Genomic DNA, 25,412 nt, shown 5'->3' with positions numbered 1-25,412 from the left:
AGAATGGGCTAGGGCGGGGTGGAGGGGGCGGATGTGCATTTTTTCAGTGAACACCAATAGGGATGGGAAGGATGAGGCCAGGTGCAGAACACAGCTGCTTGCTAAGAGCACCTGCGGAAGAACAGCCAGGTGGGGAAACCCAGTGTCTGAGGGACTCAGTTGTTTGCTTTAAGAGTCATGTAAAAACCTGGCATTTGGGGTCCTGGCATGGAAAGCATAGCAAAACAGGGATTCTGAGCTTGGTGTTTAGGCCTCAGAGAGGCAGGTAGAAGTCCTGAGAAGGTCTATCCACAGGAGGCAGTTGGAAGATTCTGGTGCTGAGATCAATGGGAAATGGCAGAGGCCAAGCAGGCTGAGTCAGCGATTATGTACATTGACCTGCTTGAGTTTCTGTTTAAAATGGTGGTGATTCTGTCGGTCTCTGGGGTTGTTATAAGGGATAAGTGAAACTCACATGCATAAGGAGACTGATCCTTGAGACAATGTGGCCTTCCTTCCATACCCCCTTCTCCCGCCTTCCTACACTATTCCTTTTCTCTTTTCAGGAGCTAGTAATACATAGAGCTGTACTAAAATATTCTATACAAGGTGTGCCACTAAAGGCTTCTAAGGGAGATGGTGATTCAGTAACTTCTAAGACACTTAGTCTGGTATTGCCATTTGCAAAAACTGGATGAACAGTCTATATGTCAGAATAGATGAATTACTGTAGCAAGCAACCCTCAAATCTCAGTGGCTTAACACAATCAAGGTATTTCTCACTCAGATTACAGTTCAGCATAGGTCTGCAGGAGGCTCTGCTCCACACAGTCATTCAGGGCCCCAGGCCTCTCATCTAGGGCTCTGCTCTCCTTCAGGGCCTTGGAGTTCTCCCTTGTATCCTCTGCAGCTACTCGGCAGGTGAGGGAAGAAAGAGAAGATGGAGCATCATACAGAAGTTGTTTAGGGACCAGTGCATCACTTCCACCCACATTCCAATGGCCAGAACTCAGTTATCCAGCCCCATTGTAGTCTAGCTGCGTGGCCAGGCAGAAAAGGGAACGGGAATTGTTGGACACATGGCAGTCCCTGCCCCATGGCCAGAGCTAACCCCAAACTGGCAAATGATTAGAAAAACAGTGCATGAGCTTCCTCTCACTGAAGCTATGTAAGCAGAATCCTGTGACCCCTTGTTTGGAATGTCCTGCTGGGGTGAGGTGGGAGACATTCAAGCTAGAAGGCGGCAGAGGACATTTCTTTGAGATTCTCTGATTCAGTAGAGCAGCAAAGAATTGGAGCTGAATTACCCAGCCGAATTTCCGGTGCCTTAAACTGAGTTCTTGGAGTAGAAATAGAATGTTGAATTTCATTTCATAAATTGTTCTTCCAGCTTGACGTATTGGAGATTTTTAGCACGCACGCTCACACCTGGCTACCCGCCACCTTCTGCCATTGCAGATACGCTTACAGGAAACCGTAAGTGGATCTGCTTTTGATGCTGGCAGCATCTTACTAAAATGCTTTTGCTGGCATCATGGAACAGGAGCAGAATTCAGCTGGGACCAATAATGAGGCTATTTAGAAAGTTCTTTCCTCCACCCCCTGACAAGGCAGATGTGGTGGGGATTTTTCCACTCCCTTTCTGTTGATGGTGGCCGAAATTAGTTCAAGGCCCTCAAAAATGTTTAGACCTCGAGAGTTGAAACCCCACACCCATAAAAAGGACAAATCCTCTTTCTCCCATCTAGCAAAAGAAAAAGAAACTCACCCCAGAGACTGAAAACACAGAGGTTTATCACCTATTGGTTCTGTTAGCAGACCTAGAAAAAGCACAGCCCTGTGTCAATGTGGAAGGAAAAAAGGTATTGGCCTCCATTAAAAATATCTCCAGACAACATTACCGTGGCGGATGCTTTTTTCCCCCTGAAATCATGTTATATTGAAACAACATTTTCTTCTAAGCACTTTCATTTCCATCATCTCATTTAAAACTCCCAGTCATCGTTGTATGAGGTAGCAATTTCATGCTTTATTCCCATTTAATAGATAAGACTAGTTGAGGTCCAGAGAGATTAAGTAAATTCGAGATTGTATACTTGATTATATACTCTGTACTTCCGAACTTTTTCACTAGATCACATGAAGTTATATCAGCTGATGCTTTTTTTGGAGCGAGGGACTCACCAGCTCATTATAACTGACTCTGTATGTTGATATCTCATCCGTCTGTCCATTCACAAACTCTGTACCAGATATTGTGCTTGAGATACAGTGATGAATGAGGGTCTTTGTCTTCAACAAGTTTACAGTGTAGTAGGTGAGACGGACCTGTAGACAAATAAATGATGGGTACAATTGAGTGTATAGACAGGGTAAAAAGGGTATGTATTTGGGAAAGGAGCAGGATTACACAGAGTGAAAGCATGGTCATTTCTTCCTGGGAACGTCAGGGATGGTGTCACAAAGGAGGTCACATTTGAGCTGAATCTTAATGACCATAAGATACATAAGGAGTTTAGGGGCCAGGTAGGGCACCAGCTTGTGCAAAAGCACAGAAGTTTGAGAGAATGTGGCCCATGTATGGATATCCTAGCATATTTGGGAATGGTTTTGGAGAGTGGTGAACACCAAGGGACACCTTGGCAGCATTGCTGGGCTAAAGCGAAGGATGATGTTCTATAATACTTATGTTCACCCTTATCCCTGGGCCCGTGGTGGCATCTCAATTCTCCAAACTTAGGGAATGTTTTGAGTCTGACCTGCACAGTCTCCTGCTTGATTATGTACTCTCTTGTCTTGTTCTGTTCTTGTTCTCATCAGCAAGACTGGGCTCCCTAGTCTGATTATAAATGCTCGAAGGTCCTGAACCATATTACATTCTTGCTGTATCCTCCATCCCAGCACTAAGAACAGTACCTTGTGGATGACAAGGAACTGCTTAATGATTTTAAAATATTCAGAAATCAAGCAGTGAACCCAAGGGAATGTTAGCAGGGTGTGGCATCGTGAGAAGGAAAGCACGTGGCCTTAAATTCAGTTGGGTAACCCAGAACTGTGCCAGTCATGCGGGACATAGCTGAAGATGGGTTCTTGCCCTCAGAGAGCTCAGTCTTGAGTGAGAGGTGGTAATTGCAGTTCCATGAGGAACGGAATGATCTGAGGAGCAAGTTCTGTGATAGGTCAAATAGGGAACTGCTAATTCTGTTTGGGGAAAATCGGGAAGTGTTATTGTCTGCTCCCAGTCCAGTGTAAACTCTCAAGGCAGGGGATTTGTGTGCCTTGCTTAGTGTTGAATCCCTAGTGTCTGGCACATAGTAGGTGCTCAATAAATATTTGCTGAATGAATTTGTGGGAATTAATACTTGAACTCGCTTTTGAAGGATGAGTATACGTTCAAGCAGAAGCAGCAGAGGAAATTGTGTTCCAAGTAGAGAGAATAGCTCATACAAAGACACATACATAAGTGTACATTTTTATTTACCTAAGTGTTGTTTCCCTGAATGTCATTCCAGAGGATGTTCTGGTAGAGTGTGGATATCAATGGAATTTCTGGATAATGGCCTTTCTTTTTTTAATGTTTGGCCGAATGGTCCTCACACATTGCTGTGCTAAGTATCTTAGCAAGGTTGACCACATCGGCACATATTAGCCAGGGATTTTTTCAGCTGATGTCCTTTGAACCACCTGCACAGGGTGGACATTGTTGCATTTTCATCCTCTGCCCTCATCCCTTTTTTGAAATCCATAAGTAGGTATCAGGTAAAGTTGGTCATAAGTAATGTGACCGTGTAACCTGGTTTGCCTTGGACAGTGCTGGTTTATGCCTGTGGTCTCAGTGTAATTGTTAATAGAGCCTCTGTACTCTCAAAAGCGTTGTTGAGGTTTAACCAAAAGAAGGAGAGGTCCCTTCTCTCAAGCATCCGTCAAGGAAAGTGGTTGATGTAGAGAGAGCCCCACTACCAGATTTCAGGAGCACTAATTCAATGCTCATTCGGCAGATATTTATTGAATGTGATTCTATTCTGGATACTCCAGGGATCCCGAAGGATGAACAAGATGTGGTTTCTCCTTGGCCCTTATTGCAAAGTGATGATTGTATATATCTTGTCTTCTCATAGTTGGTTGTGAGAATAGCATAGTAAACACTCTGTAAATGTTTGTTGAATGATTATAATGATGAGCCAATGTATGTTATTTAATTTCTCTCTGCCTTAATTGTCCTCATCTGTCAATGCAGGGATAACAATAATAGTACCTATCTTATAGGGTTATTGTGATATTAAGTGAGTTAATGCATGTAAAGAGCTAAGACTAGTGTCTGATGCAGTAAATGCTCGAGAGATAGTAGTTTTTATGGGAAAGCACTTTGCAAATGAAACAGAGCTAACTGTTGCTTTCTACAGCTTAAAAAAATGAGGAAAGCAACTACTTGGAAGCTCTATTTAGGGAAGATTGCATTTGTTAATTTATTTGTCCATCATTTATTATGAATCATATATGTCCCCCCTCCTAAGGAGCTCAAACTTAGTGGGAGAAACAGACATGCAAAAGAAGACCATGAACTTACATGCACTTGTGTCATGAGACAATATCCTATAAACTTATGAAGTCTGTTAGAGGTCTTCTGGGTAAACCTTCATAGAGCACTCATTGAGAATCTCAGCAGAAGAGGGGATAGATGTTTATTGATATTAATCAAGGAAGCAATGTGGTTAGATTGGAATTTTAGAAAGGTCGGTGTGGCTGGCTAATGGGGTTCAGTCAAAATTGGAGATAAGGATATGTCAATAATAATAATCCAGGAGAGAGATGCAGAGTCTTGAACCAAGGCAGTAGCAGTGGGTACAAGAAAAGTTAAGGAGATAGAATCTACACAACTAAGTGGTTGGCAGGACTCTTGAGAAGCTTACACATTTTCTAGACTGGAGAGAGATATGTCTTGAAGGACAAGATCAAGACCATATTTATTTTCTAAGCCCTCTCTGGGTACTTGTGAAACCTGTGTTGTCAGCCATGGGTGTCCCCACTGTTAGTTGTTGAACTTTGTGTTTCTGTGAAGAGTGATTGATTGGCAAATAGATTAATTGTGCAGCTTTAAGGTAGGTAGGAAGTATGAGGGGAGTAAGCACTATTATTCTATGTGCTTGGGAAGCCTCAGAAACTGAGGCATTCCATTTGGAATCTTGGCTAGACATTACCAAACACTTTGAATTAGATGTAATAGATGAGGAGGTTTGGTCCTAGGGTGGAAGCATTGGTGCTGGAACCCAAGTCTTTTAACTCCCGATTCACTTTTTTCCCATTGGTTTCCTTACTGGTTGCTGAGTTCCTCAGAGTGCGCCATGAACTGAGTGGGTGTGGGGTAAATGTTTAGTGAGGCCCACTCTTCCCAATCAGGAGAGTAGTTATGTTTTGTTTGTTTATATATTAGGGGTTTTCATAAGATTTTATTTACTTATTGGAAAAAAAAATTGAGACTAAATCTTCTGGATTTACAACTGGCTAAGTAGCCTGACACTCCTATTGTGCAGAACTATTTACTCTCCTTTTAAACTAATTTTATATATATAATTATATAATAATATAATTTTATACACACACAACACATATATACAGACATTAAACATTAACTAATGTTACTGTCTATATAGGCAGTAACATTAGTTAAATAATATTTAAAATACACTGTTAATTCTCTTAAGCACTTGCACTTCCTAGAGCTTTTCCAGTCTTGGTGGCATAGAGTGTGGGAATGTGGGCAGATGGTGAATTCGTGCTCCAGGCTGCAACATCAGCAGTACTCTCCTCTTTGCCGTACCTTCCACGTCATCCAGTCCTAATTGGAGTTCTCTGGAACTGAAGACCTCTCTAGCTATAGAAGCTCAAATTCAGTGTGCAAACCCTTATATTATATTCACTAAATAAGGTTTCAGCTAGAGCAGTGCCTTCTCTGGCAATAAAAGAATGTCTCTGTTGAAAAATCAGGACTTCAGCTTGATGGGTTTGTCCTGAAGAGCGACTTCCACTTTAAAGTTTCTGATTTTAGTCACATGAACGTTTCTAGAGGGAAAAGACCTGCCTTTGGGAGAGGTTTCTCACATCAGAAAAATGATTCTATGGAAGAGTAGACTCCAAAAGTTAATTTTTTTTGGAATCATCTTTGGGATTCATCTATTTATTATTTGTTTTTAAAAGAGGGCATATCTTAACTTGCTGTGCATGTATTCATTTTACTTTAACAAATATTTAGCGAGCGCCAATTATCAGATAGGCACTGTGCTCAGCTGGAGGGAAACAAAGACAAATAAGAAGAGTCCCTGCCCTGGGGTACCTTGAAAACAGCTCAGGGACAGACCTGCAAACAACTGTGGTAATACTCTGGCATGAGTTCTGTGAAGGCAGGAAGAATAAGCTGCTATAAAAGCTCAGATAATGAAGCAGCTAATTTTGCTTAGTGAGGTTGAAGCTTAAAGGATGAGTGTGATTTTCCAGGGAGAGAAGGCATTCCAAATGGAAGAAACAGCAGGAACAAAGACATGGGGCAGGAGGGCCAAGTGATGTGGGGGAAGAGACTGGCATGTCTAGAGCTGTATATATGGAAGGGGATGTCCTAGAGGTGTCAGGAAGCTTAAACAAAGGCCAGATTGTAAAGAGCCTTGAATGCCACAGTAAATCACTGGACTTGATATAAGCAGTGAGGATCATGGAAGGTTTTTTAGGCAGGAGAGTAACAGGACATGGGTTGAGCCATATGAAATTGACAGTATTTGCCTGCTTTTGACTTATTAAAACAATTTCATGTGTTTCAAGCTAATATAAAAAGTAGTTAACATTTTTGAGTACTTAACAGCATATCATATAACCTGTAGTACCTGCCTTACATGCATTATCTCATTTAAGCCTCGCACCCTTAGGCGTTATTATTGTCCCCATTTTAAATATGATGACACTGAAGTTCAGTGAGTATCTACACTTTAATCAAGGTCCTGGTCAAAGCCCTTGGTTTTAATGATTTTAACCAACCATCCCCAGTTCTGTATTTTATTAAAATAACTCTGATCACCAGACTGGATATTGGAACATAATATTCATCTGAGGCAGATTTTAAAGTCTCCTTCAAAAGCTTGATTTCCCTTTAGCCAGCATTATTACATTGTAAAGTCAGTTGAAAATTGGAGTTAACCTTACTGAAAATTTTGTTTGCTAATTAAAAACTATTTATTTATAGACTCTGACGTATTACAGCTGGCAGAGACTTCAGAAATCGTCTAGTTTTATTTCTTATTTACTCAGGAAAATTCTGGTCCAAAGAGAAGTAGTTTGCCCGAGGTCAGAGAGTTATTAGTGGTAGAGATGGAACTGGCCTTGAGGTCTCCTGGCTCCTCCTTGTATGTTCCCTAGTGATTTAGAATGTGTGTGTGTTCAGGAACACACACCGAGCCCCTCCTATGTATAAGGACCATTGCTCTAGGCATTTTCTTCAGTAATGCCCTTGCATATGGAAACTTGAAAACTTCATGTCAGGTGGATGGCACAGTTTAGCCATCTACTGATAGCAAGTAAAAGATATGGGAGGAAGACTCTGTCTTTTAGCTATCCATATCTTGGAACTGGCGCACATGGATTATGTGGTCTTACTTGATAACTCTGTAATAGTGAAGAAATCCATTGAAATTACTATTCTGAGCTCTGTACATTTTGTTTCCTTGTGCCACAAGGTATCTGTGTGCTAATAGACAATAAAGAACAAATTTCAAGCGGGAATTTGTGTATTATTTGAGTTGTGAAACCTTTAAGATGACAAAATAGTTTCAAAATTCTTGAACAAGGTGGAGTTTTAATATATGCATAACATATATGACACACATTTTACATTCCGAGGGTTTTTGAAGGCTAGCAAAACCTTTTGCAAGCATTCTCATTTCACTGACAATGTCAAACCAATCAAATGTGATGATGATTTGATTATCGCATGATCCATTTTATAGATAATGAAGTGGGCAAGGTAGGTATCAAATAATAAAATCAGTAAATACCAGCTTGGGGTAAAGTTGGAATACTTTTTTATATATTTTTTTAAACTGTCCACAGAAATTTAGGTTACTTGTAATATAGTTTGTAAAACTCTAATGTAGGTTTTAAAAACTCTGGTTTTAGTTCTTCATTCTTCTCAGTAAGGGAGCAAACTGAATAGTGAGGTCAATATCAATAACCCTTTTAAAAGAACTTAAGTGTAATTTCCATAATAACCTAGGATGAATGGTGACTTGATAAAATAAAAGTTATGTATTTGTGAAGAATTTCAGAGCAGCACCAGGGCTTTTCCACGCACTGAAATTTCACAGGAGCCCAGCATCGTTATGGTTACCACATAATGTCATAAAGGAAGATAAGCATGAAATAGGTATTTGTAGCCTACAAGGCTTTAGGGGTTGTAATGTTAAAACTTCTGTTCAAAAACCTTACATTAAAAAAGTACTCATCTTCATTAAAGATGTGATCCTTTCCAAGGAGATATTTTGAACTCGAAGCTGCTGTTGCTAAGGGGTTGCTAAGGGAAACGAGCTACTCAGCACTAATGTGTAACTTTACTCTTCTGCTTAAAAGTAGTTAAGTCATTCCCCCAAGCTTCAGAGTCAGAGAGGGGAAGGACTGGGAAGGGTCAAGTGGAGAGTTGCCTCTTTCCGACAGTTATGTAGCATGCCTCTCTTGTTTTTCAAGTTTTTCCTCACCTCCCGTGGAGAAAGGAAGCAATCTTCCTGGGCATAAGGAGGTTGAAAAGGTAGAGTAGGTTATTGAGCAGGGCGGGGCTTATGATGAATGTAGACTGTCCATGGCTAAGACAGAAGAAAGTGCCTGACCACTCAGAGAAATGCTTCTGCTGATGATGAACCTCAAGAAAAGGCTTTTTATAATAAGCCAGCGTTAAGGGTGACTCGATAAAGAAAGTTATGTATTAATGAATAAAGTACCAAATTATTTTGCCCTAAGCATTTGGTTCAAAACTTTTCCTAAAATATTTAGAATCAATGATTTATGTTCTTTTATTGAGCGCCTGTGATGTTCCAGGTGCTGATATTCCACATGCTGGGGTTATAAGGCAAATAACATACAATTTCTACCCTGCAAACTCACACTACTCCATGAAAGTAACAAAGAACTATAATTCATTGAATACAATCTGTAATAGAAATTTTGGAAGATTGTTGAAGTTTAGAGTTATGCTCATAGTTGAATTTTTGATAAATAAATTTGAAAAATATTTGGCAAGATTAATGTCTTGGGGCTTTAGTGGATGATTCCATCTGAAGATCAGGCACTCCTCCTTCCACTTCTGGGATAGAGGACGGAATAGCACACACACAAAAGTATAGCAGGCCAAAACATGACCCTTGTAAGTCTCATAGGACCAGGATTCTATCATCACCTGGTGGCAGAATACTGAAATTGCAAGCATAGGTTAGTTTGGTGGTTTTAAAAAAATTGTTATTGTTTTAAATGTCAGCAGATGTCAAAGACATTACTCTGAATGTGAAGAGAGAATAACACAGAGAATAAAACTTAAATTTATTTAGATCTATACTTTTCTATATAAGGTAGTATTATGGTGAAAAGAATGTGGACTAAGGTTGGACATATATAAGTTTGAAACCTAAATTTCCCTCTTACTAGAGGTGTGATCTTCAGCAAATAACTTAAATTCTCTAATCTTTAATTTCCTTATTGGAAATCTCAGAGTTGTGAGATTAAATGAGATTTATAGGCAAAGTACCTAGTGCAATGGGGATGCTCAGTAAATATTAATTCCTCTTCCTTTTATAAAAGTACTGACTGAGGGGCTGGCCCCGTGGCCGAGTGGTTAAGTTCGCGCACTCCGCTGCAGGCGGCTCAGTGTTTCATTGGTTCCAATTCTGGGTACGGACATGGCACTGCCCATCAAACCACGCTGAGGCAGCGTCCCGCATGCCACAACTAGAAGGACCCACAACGAAGAATATACAACTATGTACTGGGGGGCTTTGGGGAGAAAAAGGAAAAAAATAAAATCTTTAAAAAAAAAAAGTACTTACTGAATAAGAGGTCTGCTCTTCCACAGTCATCATATCATAACATTCCTCCATTTTAACTTTTAAAAACATGGAAGAGCTTGGAATAGATTGAAAGGAGTCCTCAGAGGGGTCTAGCTAGAATGAGCTGGTTGCCACTGTCCCATTCCTGCCCTCCTCCTGGAACTTTGTTCTTACATGAAATATCCCTCATTTTCCTAGACAAAGCCTATCATTCTTTAAGCCTGGCCTTAATTCCAACTTCTCCTCTGAAGCCTTCCCCCCTTACTCCAGATGGCATCCTCACCATCCACTAACCTTCAGTATTTTATTTTGTTAATAGTATTTTAACATTCTTCCTTATACACCAAGATTCATGTGTAAAAAGGAAAGCTCCTTTCCAAACCAGATTGTAAGCTCTTTGAAGGTGGGTACTATGACTTGTATTTATTTTTATTCTTCACACTGAGAATTTAGCGCTGAACTTTGCCCCCAGGTCTAAGTAAGTCTTGTTCTGCAGCTGGCGTTTTTCCTTAGAACTAGAACAGACTGTTCAGTCTTCCTTAGTCATTATTGTCGTCTTATTCTCTAATTGTTTTGAGAATCTTTGAATTGTATCTTTTCCAACAAGATTGAATTATCTTGTAGCTAGGCACTAATTCATACAATTTCCCCCTATTCTCCATATTAATAATAATAGCTACCATTTAGAGTACTGCCTCCACCAAGCCTAACTCTGTTTTAATCCTGGCAACAAACCTTAAGGGAAGTATTATTGTGCCCACTTTATAGATGGGAAAACTGAGGCTTAGGAAGCCTAGCATATCGTTTTCCCCTAAGGAGGTGTTCAGTGACCCCTACCTGAGTCAAATGAAATAGGCCTTGGGATAGTATTTGAGGTCGTGATGAGTGGATGTCTTGATCGTCATTCCTTCCCCATAACTGAGGGCTGCCTGGAGCCAGGCTCTGTGCCATAAGGGGCTGAGGGCACAGAAGTTCATCCAACCAGTGTTTGCTGATCAGTCACTGTTAGGACTCGTGCCAGGTTTGGAAGAGAAAGTAGGCAGTGGGGTTGGGGACTCAATCAGGTACTCATCCTGCCTTCTAAGATTTTTTTACCTTCCAGCTTTAATCTGTTGTATCTCTGTCACTACACATTTACGGTGTGGTCATAATGATAGATTAAATGAGATACATTTTGAGGACGTGCCTAGTTAGAAGCAGGTCACGAAGAAATCTCTTGGTCATTTTTAACTGAGAAAAAAATTGAGTGTGCCTTCCATCCTCCCTTTGCCTTCTCTTCTAGTCTGTGCCCATCTTCCTCATTCATTCAGGAAATACTTATCAAGCTTATTCTTCTGTGAAGTGCTGGAGGGAAGATCTTACTTTTAGTTGAGGAAAACACTTTTCTAGGAGACTGCTTAATTATAACAAGCTTCACTACTATGACGTTGTGTGACATTGTGCATGTCAAGTGCCTAGTGTGGTGTTTGGTATACAGTAGACTCCTGGTAAAAGATGGCAGTTTTTATTTGCACTTTACAAGTCCTATGATTTCTTTATTTCTTCTCCTTATCCCCCTCCTCCCCTCCCCTTTATCTTTTCCATCCCCTCCTCCTCCTCTTTCTACAAATTACATTCCTTGCCTTTTACAGTATATCTATTTCTTTATTTGTAGTTACAGAATTATAAATGAATCCAGACAAACCTTCTTTTGAATTATTTCAAAACTGTATTCATCTGGTTAAAAACTGTGTCCTTTAATGGCATGAGTAGCTACTCCTCACTTTATCTGCTCAGTGGCCTTTGATTTGTAAAGATTTATATTTATACTAGGGTTTTTCGTTTGTTTCTTTGTTTTTTATTTTTAGTAAAGCTCATCTGAACTGAAATGAAAAGGCCCCAAATCCCTTAATGCAGGGATCTTCAGAAATCTCTGTCTGTTTGCACATTGACTCTGCTGGGTTTTCTTAGGCTGTGATGAGGAATAGATCAGTGAAAAGTCCAGACAGGGACTTCACATAAATTAGAGTTCTTGGATAAATGTATATTTACCTTTTTCAGAATTTTGTAAGTAAGGCAGTTTTCCTGTCTTTTGAATTTTCTTTCCCGGAAAGATACCCTAGCGCTTTAAGAGTGTGGTCAAAGGCACATTTGAAAAAGCATACGTTGATACTGGAAAGAAACCTTCTGCCTTCAGCTGCCTTTCTAGCATAAAGCTTAGGAGTATGGAAAGAAAACAGGAAGATCAAGTGTGAATCGAGGCTTAGGTTAGTTTACCTGCACAGGTGAATTCTTGGCAATTTAAGTGGACTAGACATCCATTTATTACATTTCTCCATATAATAGCGTATTTCTAGCTATTTCCCACAGTCTGTAGTAAACAAAACTACTTAGGAAAGAGAAACACATCACACGTCCAAGTCATGTATCTCGACGATAACGTCAGCAGTGAATTCCTGATGCTGCTGGTAGACTGTGTGTCAGTTGGGCGCATCTTTCCTGCCTCTGTGGTATGTTTGCATTTTCCTAGAAAATTTCATTTACTGTTTCTACAGAAAAAGGAAAAAGACAAAGACCAACATCACAATTCATCGAAAGAAAATGAGGCTTTAAATTTCATCGAAAGCCCTTGAATATAGTATAATATTATCTGGGCACGCTGATTATATTTTCCCTAAAGGAAGAAATGCCAGCAGTTTAGGTTTGTTTTTCAAGGGAGGAGGGAGAGGATGAAAAGAAATTGAAGCACAGGAAAATGTCAGGTCATAGGCACTGATGACGCTCTTTAAATGGTGTGCCATAATCATATTAGGGCAGAGCACATGGAATTCCTGATTTCTGCATGACAGTGAAGAAGGGCCAGCAATTATCTCCGTATGTGTGTGGATATGTGAGTGTCTGTTCGCTCTACCTTCCCACCCCATTTTGCTAATTCAATTGAGGGGCAAGAAGAGGTAATCCAGACACCCGGAACAGGAGGAAAAGGTCTGCAGCTGTGTTCGGAGGAACTGGTGTGAAGAGAGAGGCTCAGTCTGACTTGGAGTTTTGTGCTATTGCACGTGAATGCTCTGGAACTGCCCTAATCGACTGAAAATGAGCCGGCTACGGTCATATGGAACAGGTCTGTTTAGCCACATCACTGGGTAGCATGGCAGATGGTGGACCGTCAATGGGTGGTATTGATTGGCTGGATTTGCCTTAGGGTAACAAGACTATGGGTCCTTAAAAACCCGCTTCATCTTATTTTCCTTTGTGCAGCTACGTACAGTTGTGGTTTTCTCTTCTCACTTCCCCAGCCCCCAGTATCTCCTTTTTTCCCTTTTCAAATCAAAAGCCTTCCTTGGTAATCAAAATAGAGAGGTTACCTTGAGATAAACACTCTTTAAATTATCACCAAGGCAAGAAAACTCAAGAATATTTTATTTACTCGGCTGATTACATTTTAATGTTTGAAGAAAGTGACATTTTTTAATTAATGTTTAAGACATATGGTGAGTGTACAAATTAGCTTATTTCATACAACCAGAATTTGATGAGAGCAACTCCTCCTTCGCACTCCCCAGTTAAAAATTGTCACTTGAAACTTAATATATGCGAGGAGGTTAAATGGTATTAAGTGATGCAGCTTTGACTTAAAGATGAAGGAGACAGTCACTGTTGTGTATAGCTAAATGTTGCTCGGATGGGCTGGAAAAATACTAGTATCGACATCTGTGTTTGCAAGAGGATGTGGAAGTTCAGGGCTTTAATTTTATCCAACCAAGGAAACAAAATCCCAGGTATCAGTGTGTGTTGGTTTCTCTTTTAGACACGAGGGAACGTAGAATGGTGCATACACGCTCTGTAAGCAATAAAATCCTCCTTAAAATCAGACCATATAACAATATAAGTGATGAGATTTATTTGTCCAGGTGGGTCTTTTTTCCTTTTAACATTCCCCCTCCATCACTTGGGGCTTTCAACTTGGGACATTCTATTTATTGCTCCTCTGGAAAAGGAACAGATTAATTGGAATAGAATTGTACAAAGGAGATACCAAGTTATCTATACATCCCAAATAGTATACCACAGAAATGTTCCACTTCGAGGCAGGTCTTGGGGAAAAAGAACAGCATTGGGGAGAGAGAGGTGATTAGTGTGTTCTTGTGGTTGTTGATAACTATTTGTATAATTGTGTTTTTAAGAGATGTTTAAGATTTTTTTTTTCAATGTCTTTACTTTTCAGCTTTTGGTTATTTCCTATCGTGAAAGACTGTATCAAATAAACCTAATGTTTTACTGAGACGAAAAGTTGCATTCTTAAACTCTTGCCTCCATCTTGTGTGTGCTTCGTCCATATGCATACTTTTGAACTGGGTTTTTATCACATGAGTCAGTATTTTTCTGTTTTTGCTAAAGGAAAATATTTCCTTGGAGTTTTTGGTTTTACCCCTTGCTCTGTGTGGATTGGATTTTCCTTGTTCATCCTTTCCTGAATGAAACAAAGCTTGTTTGTGTTTCATTCTTCACAGTTCTTATTAGAGTTGGTGACGGTGTTTTGTTTTGTTTCCTCGCTGTAAGTCAGGAGAAGGAATTTTATTTATTTATTTTGATAAGATACGGAGAGAGATACAAGACAAGATGCCTGTTAGGATGCTGGCGTTTCTCATGTCACATCCTACACCCAAAAGCTATTCCACGGAAAAAAACCCCCACAGTCTTTTAAGATGGTTCATTTGAATCTGTGCACTCTACCCACCTGGTGGTTATATAGTGAACTGTTACTTTAAAGAGTAGTTTAAACACCAGCCATGTTTGGGGCAGGCTGCTCTTGCAAAGAGAGCAGTGCATATAACAGGAGTCTACTGTGTGTGAGATAAGGGGAAAATTCAGCTCCCTGACTAGAGGTTTGAATGTGCGAACTCTAGGGAAATAATATATTGACTGTTCCGTGGTGCGCAAGAAAATTGAAGAACCCTTTGCAGACGGAGTGCTTTGCAAAGGATTCTATCTGTTTCTCTTAAAACAAAATCTGTGGCAAGATGTTTGAAATCAGCAGGACGCTTAATGCTGCTTTGTTAAATAATGAGGTAATATTTTGTCACTTTTCTCTGGGCAGCATCTGTTCCCCCCCCTTCATTTTTTTTCCCTATGTTTATGAAGGATTCTTTTTTTTTTCTTTCTCTCTTTCTTTCTTTCTTCTTTTTTTTTTTTTCTCATAGAAGTCAAGGAAATACAATTCACGCTTCCATTTCTGTTCCTTCCTTTCGGTGCTTTTGGAGAATTTGGTTGTCTTTTTTATTTGCAGTTTCAGCCGGCTGCTGTTTCCTAGCCCATTGTGCCACGTAAGGCTTCTCCACTGCACGGAGTAGGTAGTTATTAACGCTGAATTGGCTTCTGGTACAGTCCATCTGGACTCTGTGTGGGAAAGCTGGCTGCCGGCGACTGATGCTGAGATATCTGCAACCTTTGGGATGTGTGCATGGTGGCGAGGGGCTGACTGATATGAGATTACTTCTTTTAAGGGAAATTGTTATTAATGAGTCAAGAAACTGCTCATTTATGGTAAGAGGGATACAGCCGTGCTGGCAGCCCCACAGCTCTGGGATATCATTTTTAGGTTGCCTTAGCTGCTTGAGTGAGACAAGTTTCTTTCTGTGGTGGTGGAGGATTGTGGCGGAAAAAAAAAAAATCATGCATGACTGGGAGACTCGCCTGCCTGATTCTTGAGATAATATATTGAGAATCTGTTGCTTTACAAATGTCACACCACTGATGTAGCGGTCAGCCCCTCACTCTGAAAGATGAATGGTACTATTGGAAATGCAATAATAAGGTTGACTTTTCCCAACAATAGGATTCTGCCTTTGTCTTTAGAGAAAAGGCCTCTGAGGATGTTTGTGCATTTGTTTGAGGATTCTGTTGAAAGACTTTAGAGTGGAGGTTTTTGGAGAAGTGATCAATATACATAGTGCATGGATTTTTTTAGCCTAACAAAACCAGCTAATCGTTTGTACTGTGGTATACAGTTACTATTTTGGAAAAGTGGCCAGAATATCTTTTGATATACCTAACGTTAATTTGTGGCTCACTAAGTGTGCTGAGATTAATATGGGTGGGAGAAAGGACTTTTAAGGGGCCTGTTTTTATTTATGTGTTTGTCAGCATTGTGTTTATATTTACTTTTCACAATATTTTGATATTGGTGAGATCACCCTCAGTTTCTGTTTTCGATTTGGGGCACCTGTACCTGCCCTGTGGCTGTCTGTTGAGCTCTTTACAACACTTAGCCTGTGAATTCATCCTTAGTACGCAGTTCAGTAGATACTGTAGTACTATTGTGACTTGTACGACTCTTTTATACATTTGCTAAAGATATTATTTTAAAAGTTGTCTTAATTTAATATTGTTCCACTTGAGGGGATTATAGATTTCACATTTCTCCTTTTTTATTTCATGTATTTTATTTCCAATAGCTCGATTTATTTATATCCAAGTCTAATAGTTCATATAGTGTACCCAACACACATTGTTTTGTGGTGTATCTGTATTTTTTAAAGTGTGTGTGTGTATATATATATATTTGTGTGTGTGTTCATGAAATAGTAGCTTGGAGAGAATAGTTTTAATTTTTAAAAATGTAAAGGTTATTTTCTTTTCTGATAATTTTTCACAGACCCATTTATTCTTGGACTTTGAAGCCCAGAGTGTAGCATGATTTCCGGCCTAAATTTCTACTCTGCCCAGTCCCATCTCGCTGTCAACTTCAGCCAAAGATTAGAAATTATGTTGAATTACGTCTTCAGTAATATTTGTTACCTCTGTGTATTTATTGAGGAACAAATTGACTAAATTGTGAATTAAATAAATACTGATAAGTTAGTTTTTTGGATAGAAGCAAAGCATAAACTCCTCAGGTAAGCCACTTTAAAACCCAAACCGGAACAAAAAAAAGTATCTTACTGAAGGCTTGGTAGCATAGAGGTTATGAAATGTATCTCATAGGCATACAAACTATATATACATCACCACACACTTGCTAAATATCTCTCTGCAAATCTTTTAAGAGGCCAAAGCTAAAAAACGTCCGTTGAGGGAGAGATGCAAAATCACATGTTCAGTTAAGCAAGATGGGCACTCTGCACCGGTTATCAAATGAGGCTGTTGTCAAAAGCATGCTTTACCTTTCTCCATAGCAGTAGGGAGAGCAAAGAGAGAACGTATTTTAGTGAATTTTTAAAAATTCAGATCATGCGCCTACCCAAGTTGAGAAATAAATTCATTTAAATAAATCATTCATCATTCTCTGTTTTGAAAAGCTCAGACAGGAGGCAGAAAGGTAGAGGCTGACAGCTGTGCCCTCCTTCCCTGGCTTTTTTTCTTTTTTGTTTATTAGGAAATCATTTTCTGAAGCAAACTTATGTGGCCCCAGTTCCTGGAGCAAGCACAATCTCACATTTGCTTTCTTTTGAAACCTGGTCGTGTGAGCTGCGGAAGGAGCATTACTTACTAAAAATCAGCAATGTTGGGAAATAACAAAGTTAAAATGTAGATGTATTAGCACATTAAAGTGCTTTTGTTGTATCTTTAAGCCTAGAGGCAGATCATTAAATATGCATTTCGCTAGAAAGCAACTGTGGAGAAAGATAAGGTGGTTGAAAATGTTTTAGATGGGAAAAGCCCTCTGTCCGAGGGGTGGGGTGGTGCAGCCCTCAGGACAGGGGAAAGGGAGGACGCTCCCACTGTTAAGGTTTGCAAGCTGCCAGTGACCTGCAGTTGTTACAGTACTTTTGAGCTGGGAGGAGGAAAAGGTAAAAATACAAGTATGGCTGTTGTTGCTTCAGCCTGGCCTTAATTACCAGACACAAGAAGCAGTTCAGAAATCTGGTCTCTGTTGTTGTAGAGGTCACCAAATCATTAACATCGTCAATCTGGCAGTAGCTAATTTAAATAGCACCTGATGTTGCAACGCCTTCTTTCATTTCCCCAGCCAATCAGATCCTGGCTTCAGCTGACAGATGGTCCCATAAATGGATGTAAAAAGGGGAAGCTTCGAGCCAATTTCAGCAAGGCTCTGTTCAGTTGTTCTTATCTACATCCTAGAATCGGGGGTTTCAGCTCACTGCTCCTTTTCTTTCTTTTTTTTTTTTTTCTTTCTCCCCCCCTCATCCCCCCCCAATAATTGATTTACTTTACAATCATCCACTCTGTGTTTTGTGGATCTTTAAAAATATATAACAATAGTAGTCATTTAAAAAAATATATTCTGAAAGCTTTGCAAATTTTAAGAGAAGAGTCGAAGCTCTGCGAGACCCAATATTTGCCAATAAGAATGGTTATGGTAGGTACGACTAGATTTATAATCTGTTGTTTGTGTTGCTGGAGGGAAGAGAAGCATCTACACCTTGACCAGTCTGATGCTTGCACAAGAGTTTAGTTCTCTGCTGCTGTTTGGTTCCTACATTTACTATCTCTTTTGTGTAGAGAGTGCGGGTAGGTCCTTGTATTGAAAAGCAGTGGGAAAATAGATTGTCATTTTTAACAGGTCATTGTCAGTTTTCCCTTCAACATAAAGACGAGAGGATGGGTGGGTTGGGGGGAGTTGGGCTGAAATAATTGCTGGTTTGTTGAAAGAGGTTTTATTACGTGAGACCACAATGGCAAAAGAAGGGTTTTATTTTTGCAAGAGAGTGGGGGTTTGTCTGCGTGCCTGGGTTTGTGGGGCTGGAGGTAGATGCAGCAGGGTTAGGAATCTCTCCATTTCCGTGCTGGAAATTTAAACCTCGAGAGGCAGCTCCTGGATACTGAACGTTGAGATGGGCAGTTGTGTTTCAGGGGACTGCGCAGTCAAAACGGCAAAGAGAGTGATTTATTTGGGCTTCAGTAAATGCTGCATCTTGTATTTCAAAGAGTTTCCTGTCATGACCTCATAAAAAAGAGGAGGCGGCTTGTATGTGTAGCGGTGCCTGGCGTGTTGAGTTGTTGCTTCCTTCTCTGGGCAGCAGCTCTGTAAGAAGGAATGTCAGCTTTTACATAACGTTCCTTTCCGCTTTTGACACACTGTGTGAGGGTCCATCTTCTTCTGATCACAGATGGAGTGGAATGGCTTGAAGATGGTAAGTGAAAAGAGGAAGGGAGCTTGGAGATTCCAGCCAAGTGTGTGTGTGTGTGTGTGTATGTGTGTCTGTGTGTGTGTGTGTGTGTGTAAGGATGGTGGACTGTGCATCGTAAATCACTGTGCAGATCGTTTGTGTGTGTGTGTTTATTAGTATTTCTCTTTTCTGAAAACCAGAATCCATCTCCAAGTGTAATGGCACTGCATGCACACCAGGCACACACACTGCCTCTTCCATAGACACACATTTTAGCCAAGCAAGGTTGGTGTCTTTTTGACAATCACAATGTCACCGTCGCTGTTGGCTGGCATGTCCACCGCCTCTGTGAAGCTTCAACAGAATTACACGACTGTTAAAGTTAAAGGCACATTTCTTTTCCGTCTCCTACTAGGAGTGATGGGGAAGGCTGGGAATGAGAGGTGGAGGAGGTGAGGTTCAGTACCAGCGGATGCAATTGTGAAACAGGACTTTTCGATGTGGAAGGGGAAAACCTTTCTGCCAAAGTAGTAAATCTATTTTTAGCATCATCTTTTTCTGGAAAAAAAAAAAGGCAGCAGGGAAACTCCTTGAGTGCCGCTTCTGTCGCCTGATGTTGACCCTGAAGATATGGCACAAAATGGCATGATTAGATGCCACGAATGCCCACTTTGACTTTGAATTTCACCAGCAATAGCTTTCACGGGGTTTCAAAGCTGGGTATGGGGGGAGGCTGTAAATTCATATCCATCTCACTTATTTTTCGCTAGAAAAGCCTAGGGAGGACTTTTCGCTCTGCATAGATGTTATAACAAAGCTGTGGTCTTTTTCCCATTCTTAGAGGATTGCCTTTGTCTGGCTGCTTGTTTTGATGGGTGTAAAACAAATAAGATTAGACCGAGCAGCCCAACTGAAAGCGATAGCTGGGAGGAAAACCCAATGAAAGGTTGCCGGGGAAACGAACAGAGGAAAAGCCGAGTAGGGAGCAGGTGGCTATCATGAGAACACACTGCAAACAGTGTAAAAAAAAAAAAAAAGGGGGGGGGGGGACAGGACCTCGATTATCTTTGCTGTTCTTTGTGGCTGGCCCAACTTTAATTATTCTTTATAAATAGGTGTTAATTACATTTCTAACTCTGGTTTACAGTGATTTTTAGAAATCTATTTTTAAGCATCTGTTCTGTCTCCCTTGTTTCTTTTTTTTTTTTCTTTTGGTTTAAAAAACAGAGAGAAGCAGAGGGGGAAGGGAGAGGAGGGAATCTTGCTTTTTTTTTTTTTCTCTTTCTCTCTTTCCCCTTTTTCCCTGCTGTGAAATTGTACGTGCGAAAAATCGCAAGGAATCCTGAGAGGCCATTTGAAAAAAATGTAAATTATATTGAATGAAGTTGACGGAAGCATAATAGTGAACTCTCACAGCTGATAGGTTCTGCAAATGATTTCTTAGAAATTTCCAGCAAATATCCGTAGGAGAAATATAGGTAGAATAGATTTACCCTAAGCAATGATTTTTGTGCTGGGTGATATTGGTATTTTTACTAAATCAGATGTTGGTACTGCAGTTCCAGGGAGTTCATTGTATCTCTCATTTTATATCTCGAGTAGAAATTACTTTTAAAAATAATAAATAAAAAGCTATATTCTAGCCTTTCACTTTGCTTGCCTCTCCATGCCTCCAGCCACAGGATCCATGAGGCTACACCGTTGCAACCACTGCCTTCCATTTGGCATTTGGTCCTGGGTCTGGTCTTGGCATAAACTGAGTGAAAAGCTGAATTCTTTTTCTCGGTCTCTCTGAACGTCTGGGACCCATGTGTGCGCTGGGTGACAGGCACCTCTCGCTTTTTCTCTAAGTGTGCTTCACTAGTAGTCTTTTTCTCATGATGGTGGGTACTGGGAAGACTGAAAGGTGTAGTACTTAGGTGAATAGGAGGTAGCGTAAAAATCACTGAAATGGTGATGTGTTACCGATTCTTCTTGAGAGACAAATTAGATACGTGATCAGGTAGCTAATTTTAAGGTCCAAAATGAGAGAATAAAAAATACTGAAATATATTAAAAGGCTAGGAAAGTATAACTGGCTTTATTTAAAGTACTCTTAATTTTTACTCTCTTCATTGCAAATCTCCGCACCACACCCCCCCCCCCATGCTTTTTTCCTTGTAGATGCTTCCTTTTGTTTTGTCTACTTAATGGGGGATTTAAAAAATTTGTTTTGACTCTTGAGGTAAAAATAAATAAACTTAGATTTTTTTTGTCATACACTGGAACCTTACTCCCATATCTTGAGTGCGTTAACATATGTCGCTATTAAAAATAGAATAGTTTTTTGATTATCTCCAATATACTTCTTTTTTCTGAGAATTTTCTGGCATTTTTTAGTTAGGGGAAAATCTTTTCCATAGAACTGTCACCTTGTCTTGGGTTGTAAAAAGACACGTGGTTCTACTGCTGACCTTTCTTGCTTCTTTGTCTTAAAAATATTAATGCCTACTACCTGCATATGGAGGTGTGCCTTTATGGAAGCACAAGGTTGAGTGTGCATTTATTAAGAAATGAAAATCTGATTGGAAATATTTCTGCAAAAGACGCCTGGCTACATCACAGTTTTAATGATCAGAATGTCCATATATCTCATTGTAACATAATGGCTAAATCATTTAATGTTTGCATTTTTGAAAGGGTAAAATGAACACCGGTGGGGAAATAGCTGAAAAATTGCTTCGAGAGTCATTGATTTACAAGACAATTTTAATACCTCTTTAAAAAAAAAAAAAAAACCTGACAAGCAATGTAACCCTTCATTTGTGATCTCAGTCCCATTCATTCTTAACCGCCATTCAATCAAGTCATCCTCCTGGCCAGATATAGATGAACTTGCTTCTGTTTGATAGTTTTCCAAAGCCTTGAAACTTTTTTCTTTCCCTATAGCCCTTCCTTGGTCCTTGAATTTTCAGAGATTTTGTTGTGAGATGAAGGCTAGATTATTGTGAGGTATTAACAGTAGAGTATTTTTTAAAAGAAGGGGAAAGAAAATGAGCTACGCGTTTGCATTTTAGTTCTAAACTCAGTCTTGAAATAGGATTTGGGACTTCAGATATTTTAAACTTAGCATTTCTACTGGGGATAATCTATTTGAAATTTCAAATCTAGAAATCGTTGCATGAATGGTGCTTTGTGTGTGTGTTTAATATCTGTAAAAGAATTTGTGGGTGAATCAAGGTGTTTTTCTCCAGTAAGAGTTACCATGAACAATGGAAGGGTTTCCTCAGGGCAAGTCTTTTTCTTTGGTTTGATTTCTTTCCTTTGCACTTTTTTCCTTATTGTGGGTGGATTAGACCAAATACTATTCCTTCCATGAGGAGATATACCGCTTCAATTAGCCCGTAGCATCTTAATGCTTTAATTTTTTAAAAATCGAAACAAATTATCTGTGTGTGCCACATTATAGGAATGGCGGTCTTAATAGAGGTCATTGTACATGGACAGATGTACTTTGGCCTTGACAAATTTCTTCATCAGTTCCAGTGATCTGTGGCCACCAGGCACTTAATTTATATGCCTGGACAATTAATATGTACATTTGTTGGTGAGCTGGCCAGCGGATGCTGGACACATGAGTGTGCGCTGGCAAATGCTGCAATGCAGTATTTTTTCCTGGTGTCATTGGGAATTTGGGAGATGTGAAGGGACATAAACACTTTCAAGCTTTTGTCTTACTATTTTCCAGTCGATGGGCCATGTTGTACAGAATTGGCTGATTACCCTTTTGAAAGTGAACTCAACCTTTTATTGCCCACTATCCATTCTCCCATCCATTTGATAGATATGTGGAAAGTATGTGTATGTGAGAGAGGGAGACTCTGTGTGTGTGTTTCAATGTAAGCATGTGTGTTTCTGAAATCCTGCACCTGTCTTAGGCTTTCCTTATTTGGAATTACCAAATGTGTGTACATACTTGCAAGTATATGAGCATCTAAAAATGGAAAGAAAACTAAACTGGGCTGGCTTCCCATAAGAAGTGGCTTCTTTCCACACAAACTCCAAGGGTTCTCTTATTAGAAAAATACAAAACTTCGTCAAAAAAAGATTATCCAGACTCTGCAGACTTCCCTTAGTAACCAAATACCTTTCCTTAGTTGCCACTAGAGAAACTGTAAATGTGCAATCCACAACAATATTTGTGAGCTAGCAGCTGCCCTTTCAGTCAAGGGATTGGGTTCAAATTAAAATGTATGCATATTTGGAAGGAGAGTTGTTTTTTTGGGGGAGCATAACCTTTAACATTGGTAAAAACAAGGAGGAGGTAGGGTGGCTGTGTGAGCATCTCATGCTTTGTTTTGTGAGTGTGTGCATGTTTTAAACATCCTTGTATTTTTAAAATTTCAGTGTATTTTAAAAGTAGAGGGCTTTTATAGGTCAGTGGCTTTCTAAGGGTAAAAAGAAAGGAGATCTGTGGGTGGGTGGGAGTTGTCACAAGCAGTAATTGTCACAAATTAGCCATCTAGAAATGGAAAGAAAAAAAAAGACTGGAGGACAAGAGTGGAGAAGGGTACCAACATGTGGATCTGCACCTTGCCGTTACAAGAGAGAATGAGTGATAAATTTGAACTGGTGCACTGCGGAATGCCAGATAATTTCTCAGAACCTTGACTTTGCAGGTTCATTACTTCCTTGCTTGCTTGTTCACACCTTTAATTATATCCAGTTTGGGATGCTAGTTGGGGGCACCAAAGATGAGCCATTTTGTTTGTTGTTTACTTCATTAAGTATTCATGCATTGTGCTCACAATAGCTTTGGAGCATCAGTGTTAGGAATCAAGCACTTCGGAAATGGAATTGTTACAAAAGAACAAAAAAATGAGAAAGCAATCAGCCAGCTAGCTTGCTTTGGATGCTCACATCCACTCTGCTTAATGGTAATATTTATGCTGTTCTCTGTACATTCATTAAGAAATGAATTATGCAGTGTCAGTGCTCCTTATAATAGCCTGGCAGCTTTCTCTCTCTCTCTGTCTCTGTCTCTCTATCTCTATCTCTTTCTCTCTCTCTCCACACCTCCCCTCACCTCTGAGATTTTGCCTTTTGCTGGACCATTTTAGGACTGACCTTTTTTGCTTTGGGGAAGATCATTATTCAGATCCTCCTTGTATCTAACACCAGAGATATTTTCCCCTTCAATATGGAGCCCTCTCTACAAGGATCAAGAAATGCTGAGTGCCATAAAGAGATCCTTAAATAAATTTTGGTTGAGAAAGTGGTGAAAATGTTGAAGAAATAAGGTCAGTGTAATTGTCGTGCTTGCGTTTTTGTTTTTTATTGTTTTTGGAAGGCCTTATTTTTAACCACAAAAGTAAAATGCAAAACTAGCGTAGTGATTTTTTAAAAATGGAAAAAAATTACAAGTCATAGGTCTCTCCTGAAAATAACTTCCCTTGGACTCTTGGTTTGAAAATAACATTTAAACTCGAGTTTAATTTTTTTATTATTTATTTTAAAGCTATAAAAATGTAATTCATAAATAATTTTCTGTAAGAGGTTTAGTTCTTTTTTCAGGATATGAGGAAGCAGAGAAACAATTCCAGCCAAGATAGCGAATTCTGGAAAACACATCACAGCGTGGAGGTTTCCTCTCTCTCTGCACTTGGTGGCATTGAATCCACTCCTGCTCATTCTATGAATCAGTTGCTTTTTGTTATCTACTTTCCTGTAACAACTAGCCTTTGGAGTTGTTTTTCCAACTGTTTTTCCAACTGTAGAGGCTAGGTATCGTTTAGTCGTTGGATGAAGATATATTTTTTGAGGACTTACTATGTGCTTTCTTTTGGAACATGGAATTCAAGGTCACCATTTCCTTTTCTTCTGACCCTGATCAAAAGACGTAATTAGAGGTTACGTTCCTGTGATTGGGGATAGAGTTGGGGTAAGGGATTTTAAGCTTGGACATTACACAATAGGGCTTGTGTCAAATTATGAGAAAAGATCTGTTGGAATTTTTAGGTGCTACATAAATGTTTTTGCTTTTGTGTTTGTAAGAGTCTAGGTATGACTCCAAAAGATAGAAATACAAGATCTTCTGGACATCTTTGTCTATAAGGTTCCATGTATCTGGATGTTCACCGTCAGGAAAGAGTAAAGTTTGGACAGTTGGAAGGAACTTGTCTTTCCATCAGCTGCCTGTGGAGCGTGGCTAGAACCTGTTAATTTTATGGAAATAGGAATGCCTGGCTTCTGAGACAGGTGACTCTTCGGATACCTTTCTCATGTTAACCTCCAGGGAGGACCTGAGAAGATAGTGGACTTCTTGATAGGCCCC

The 25,412-nt window shown here is 39.7% G+C and overlaps 1 protein-coding gene across 16 annotated transcripts in view; it reads left to right on the top strand.

The window, feature by feature from the left end:
- ELAVL4 (ELAV like RNA binding protein 4) overlaps positions 1-25,412 on the top strand; it is a 138,614-nt gene that overhangs the window by 37,044 nt on the left and 76,158 nt on the right. For 2 of the 16 annotated variants that reach the window (XM_070592539.1, XM_008529875.2), the window contains exon 1: positions 18,062-18,348. The exons of 4 other annotated variants lie outside the window; for them this stretch is intronic. Coding sequence is in view for 8 of the 12 variants with exons in the window: in XM_070592446.1 (XP_070448547.1) it covers positions 15,456-15,572 (117 nt within the window). In the remaining 4 variants the exon portion in view is untranslated. Of the gene's footprint in view, positions 1-14,790; positions 15,098-15,393; positions 15,573-18,010; positions 18,349-18,605; positions 19,124-25,412 lie in introns of those variants that run through there. 10 more of the 16 variants (XM_070592550.1, XM_070592500.1, XM_070592480.1 and 7 more) reach the window with 9 other exon arrangements.

This window comes from Equus przewalskii, chromosome 2 (genome assembly GCF_037783145.1).
Source record: "Equus przewalskii isolate Varuska chromosome 2, EquPr2, whole genome shotgun sequence".
Classification (NCBI taxonomy): domain Eukaryota; kingdom Metazoa; phylum Chordata; class Mammalia; order Perissodactyla; family Equidae; genus Equus; species Equus przewalskii.
This window is presented reverse-complemented; position numbering and strand designations above follow the sequence as displayed.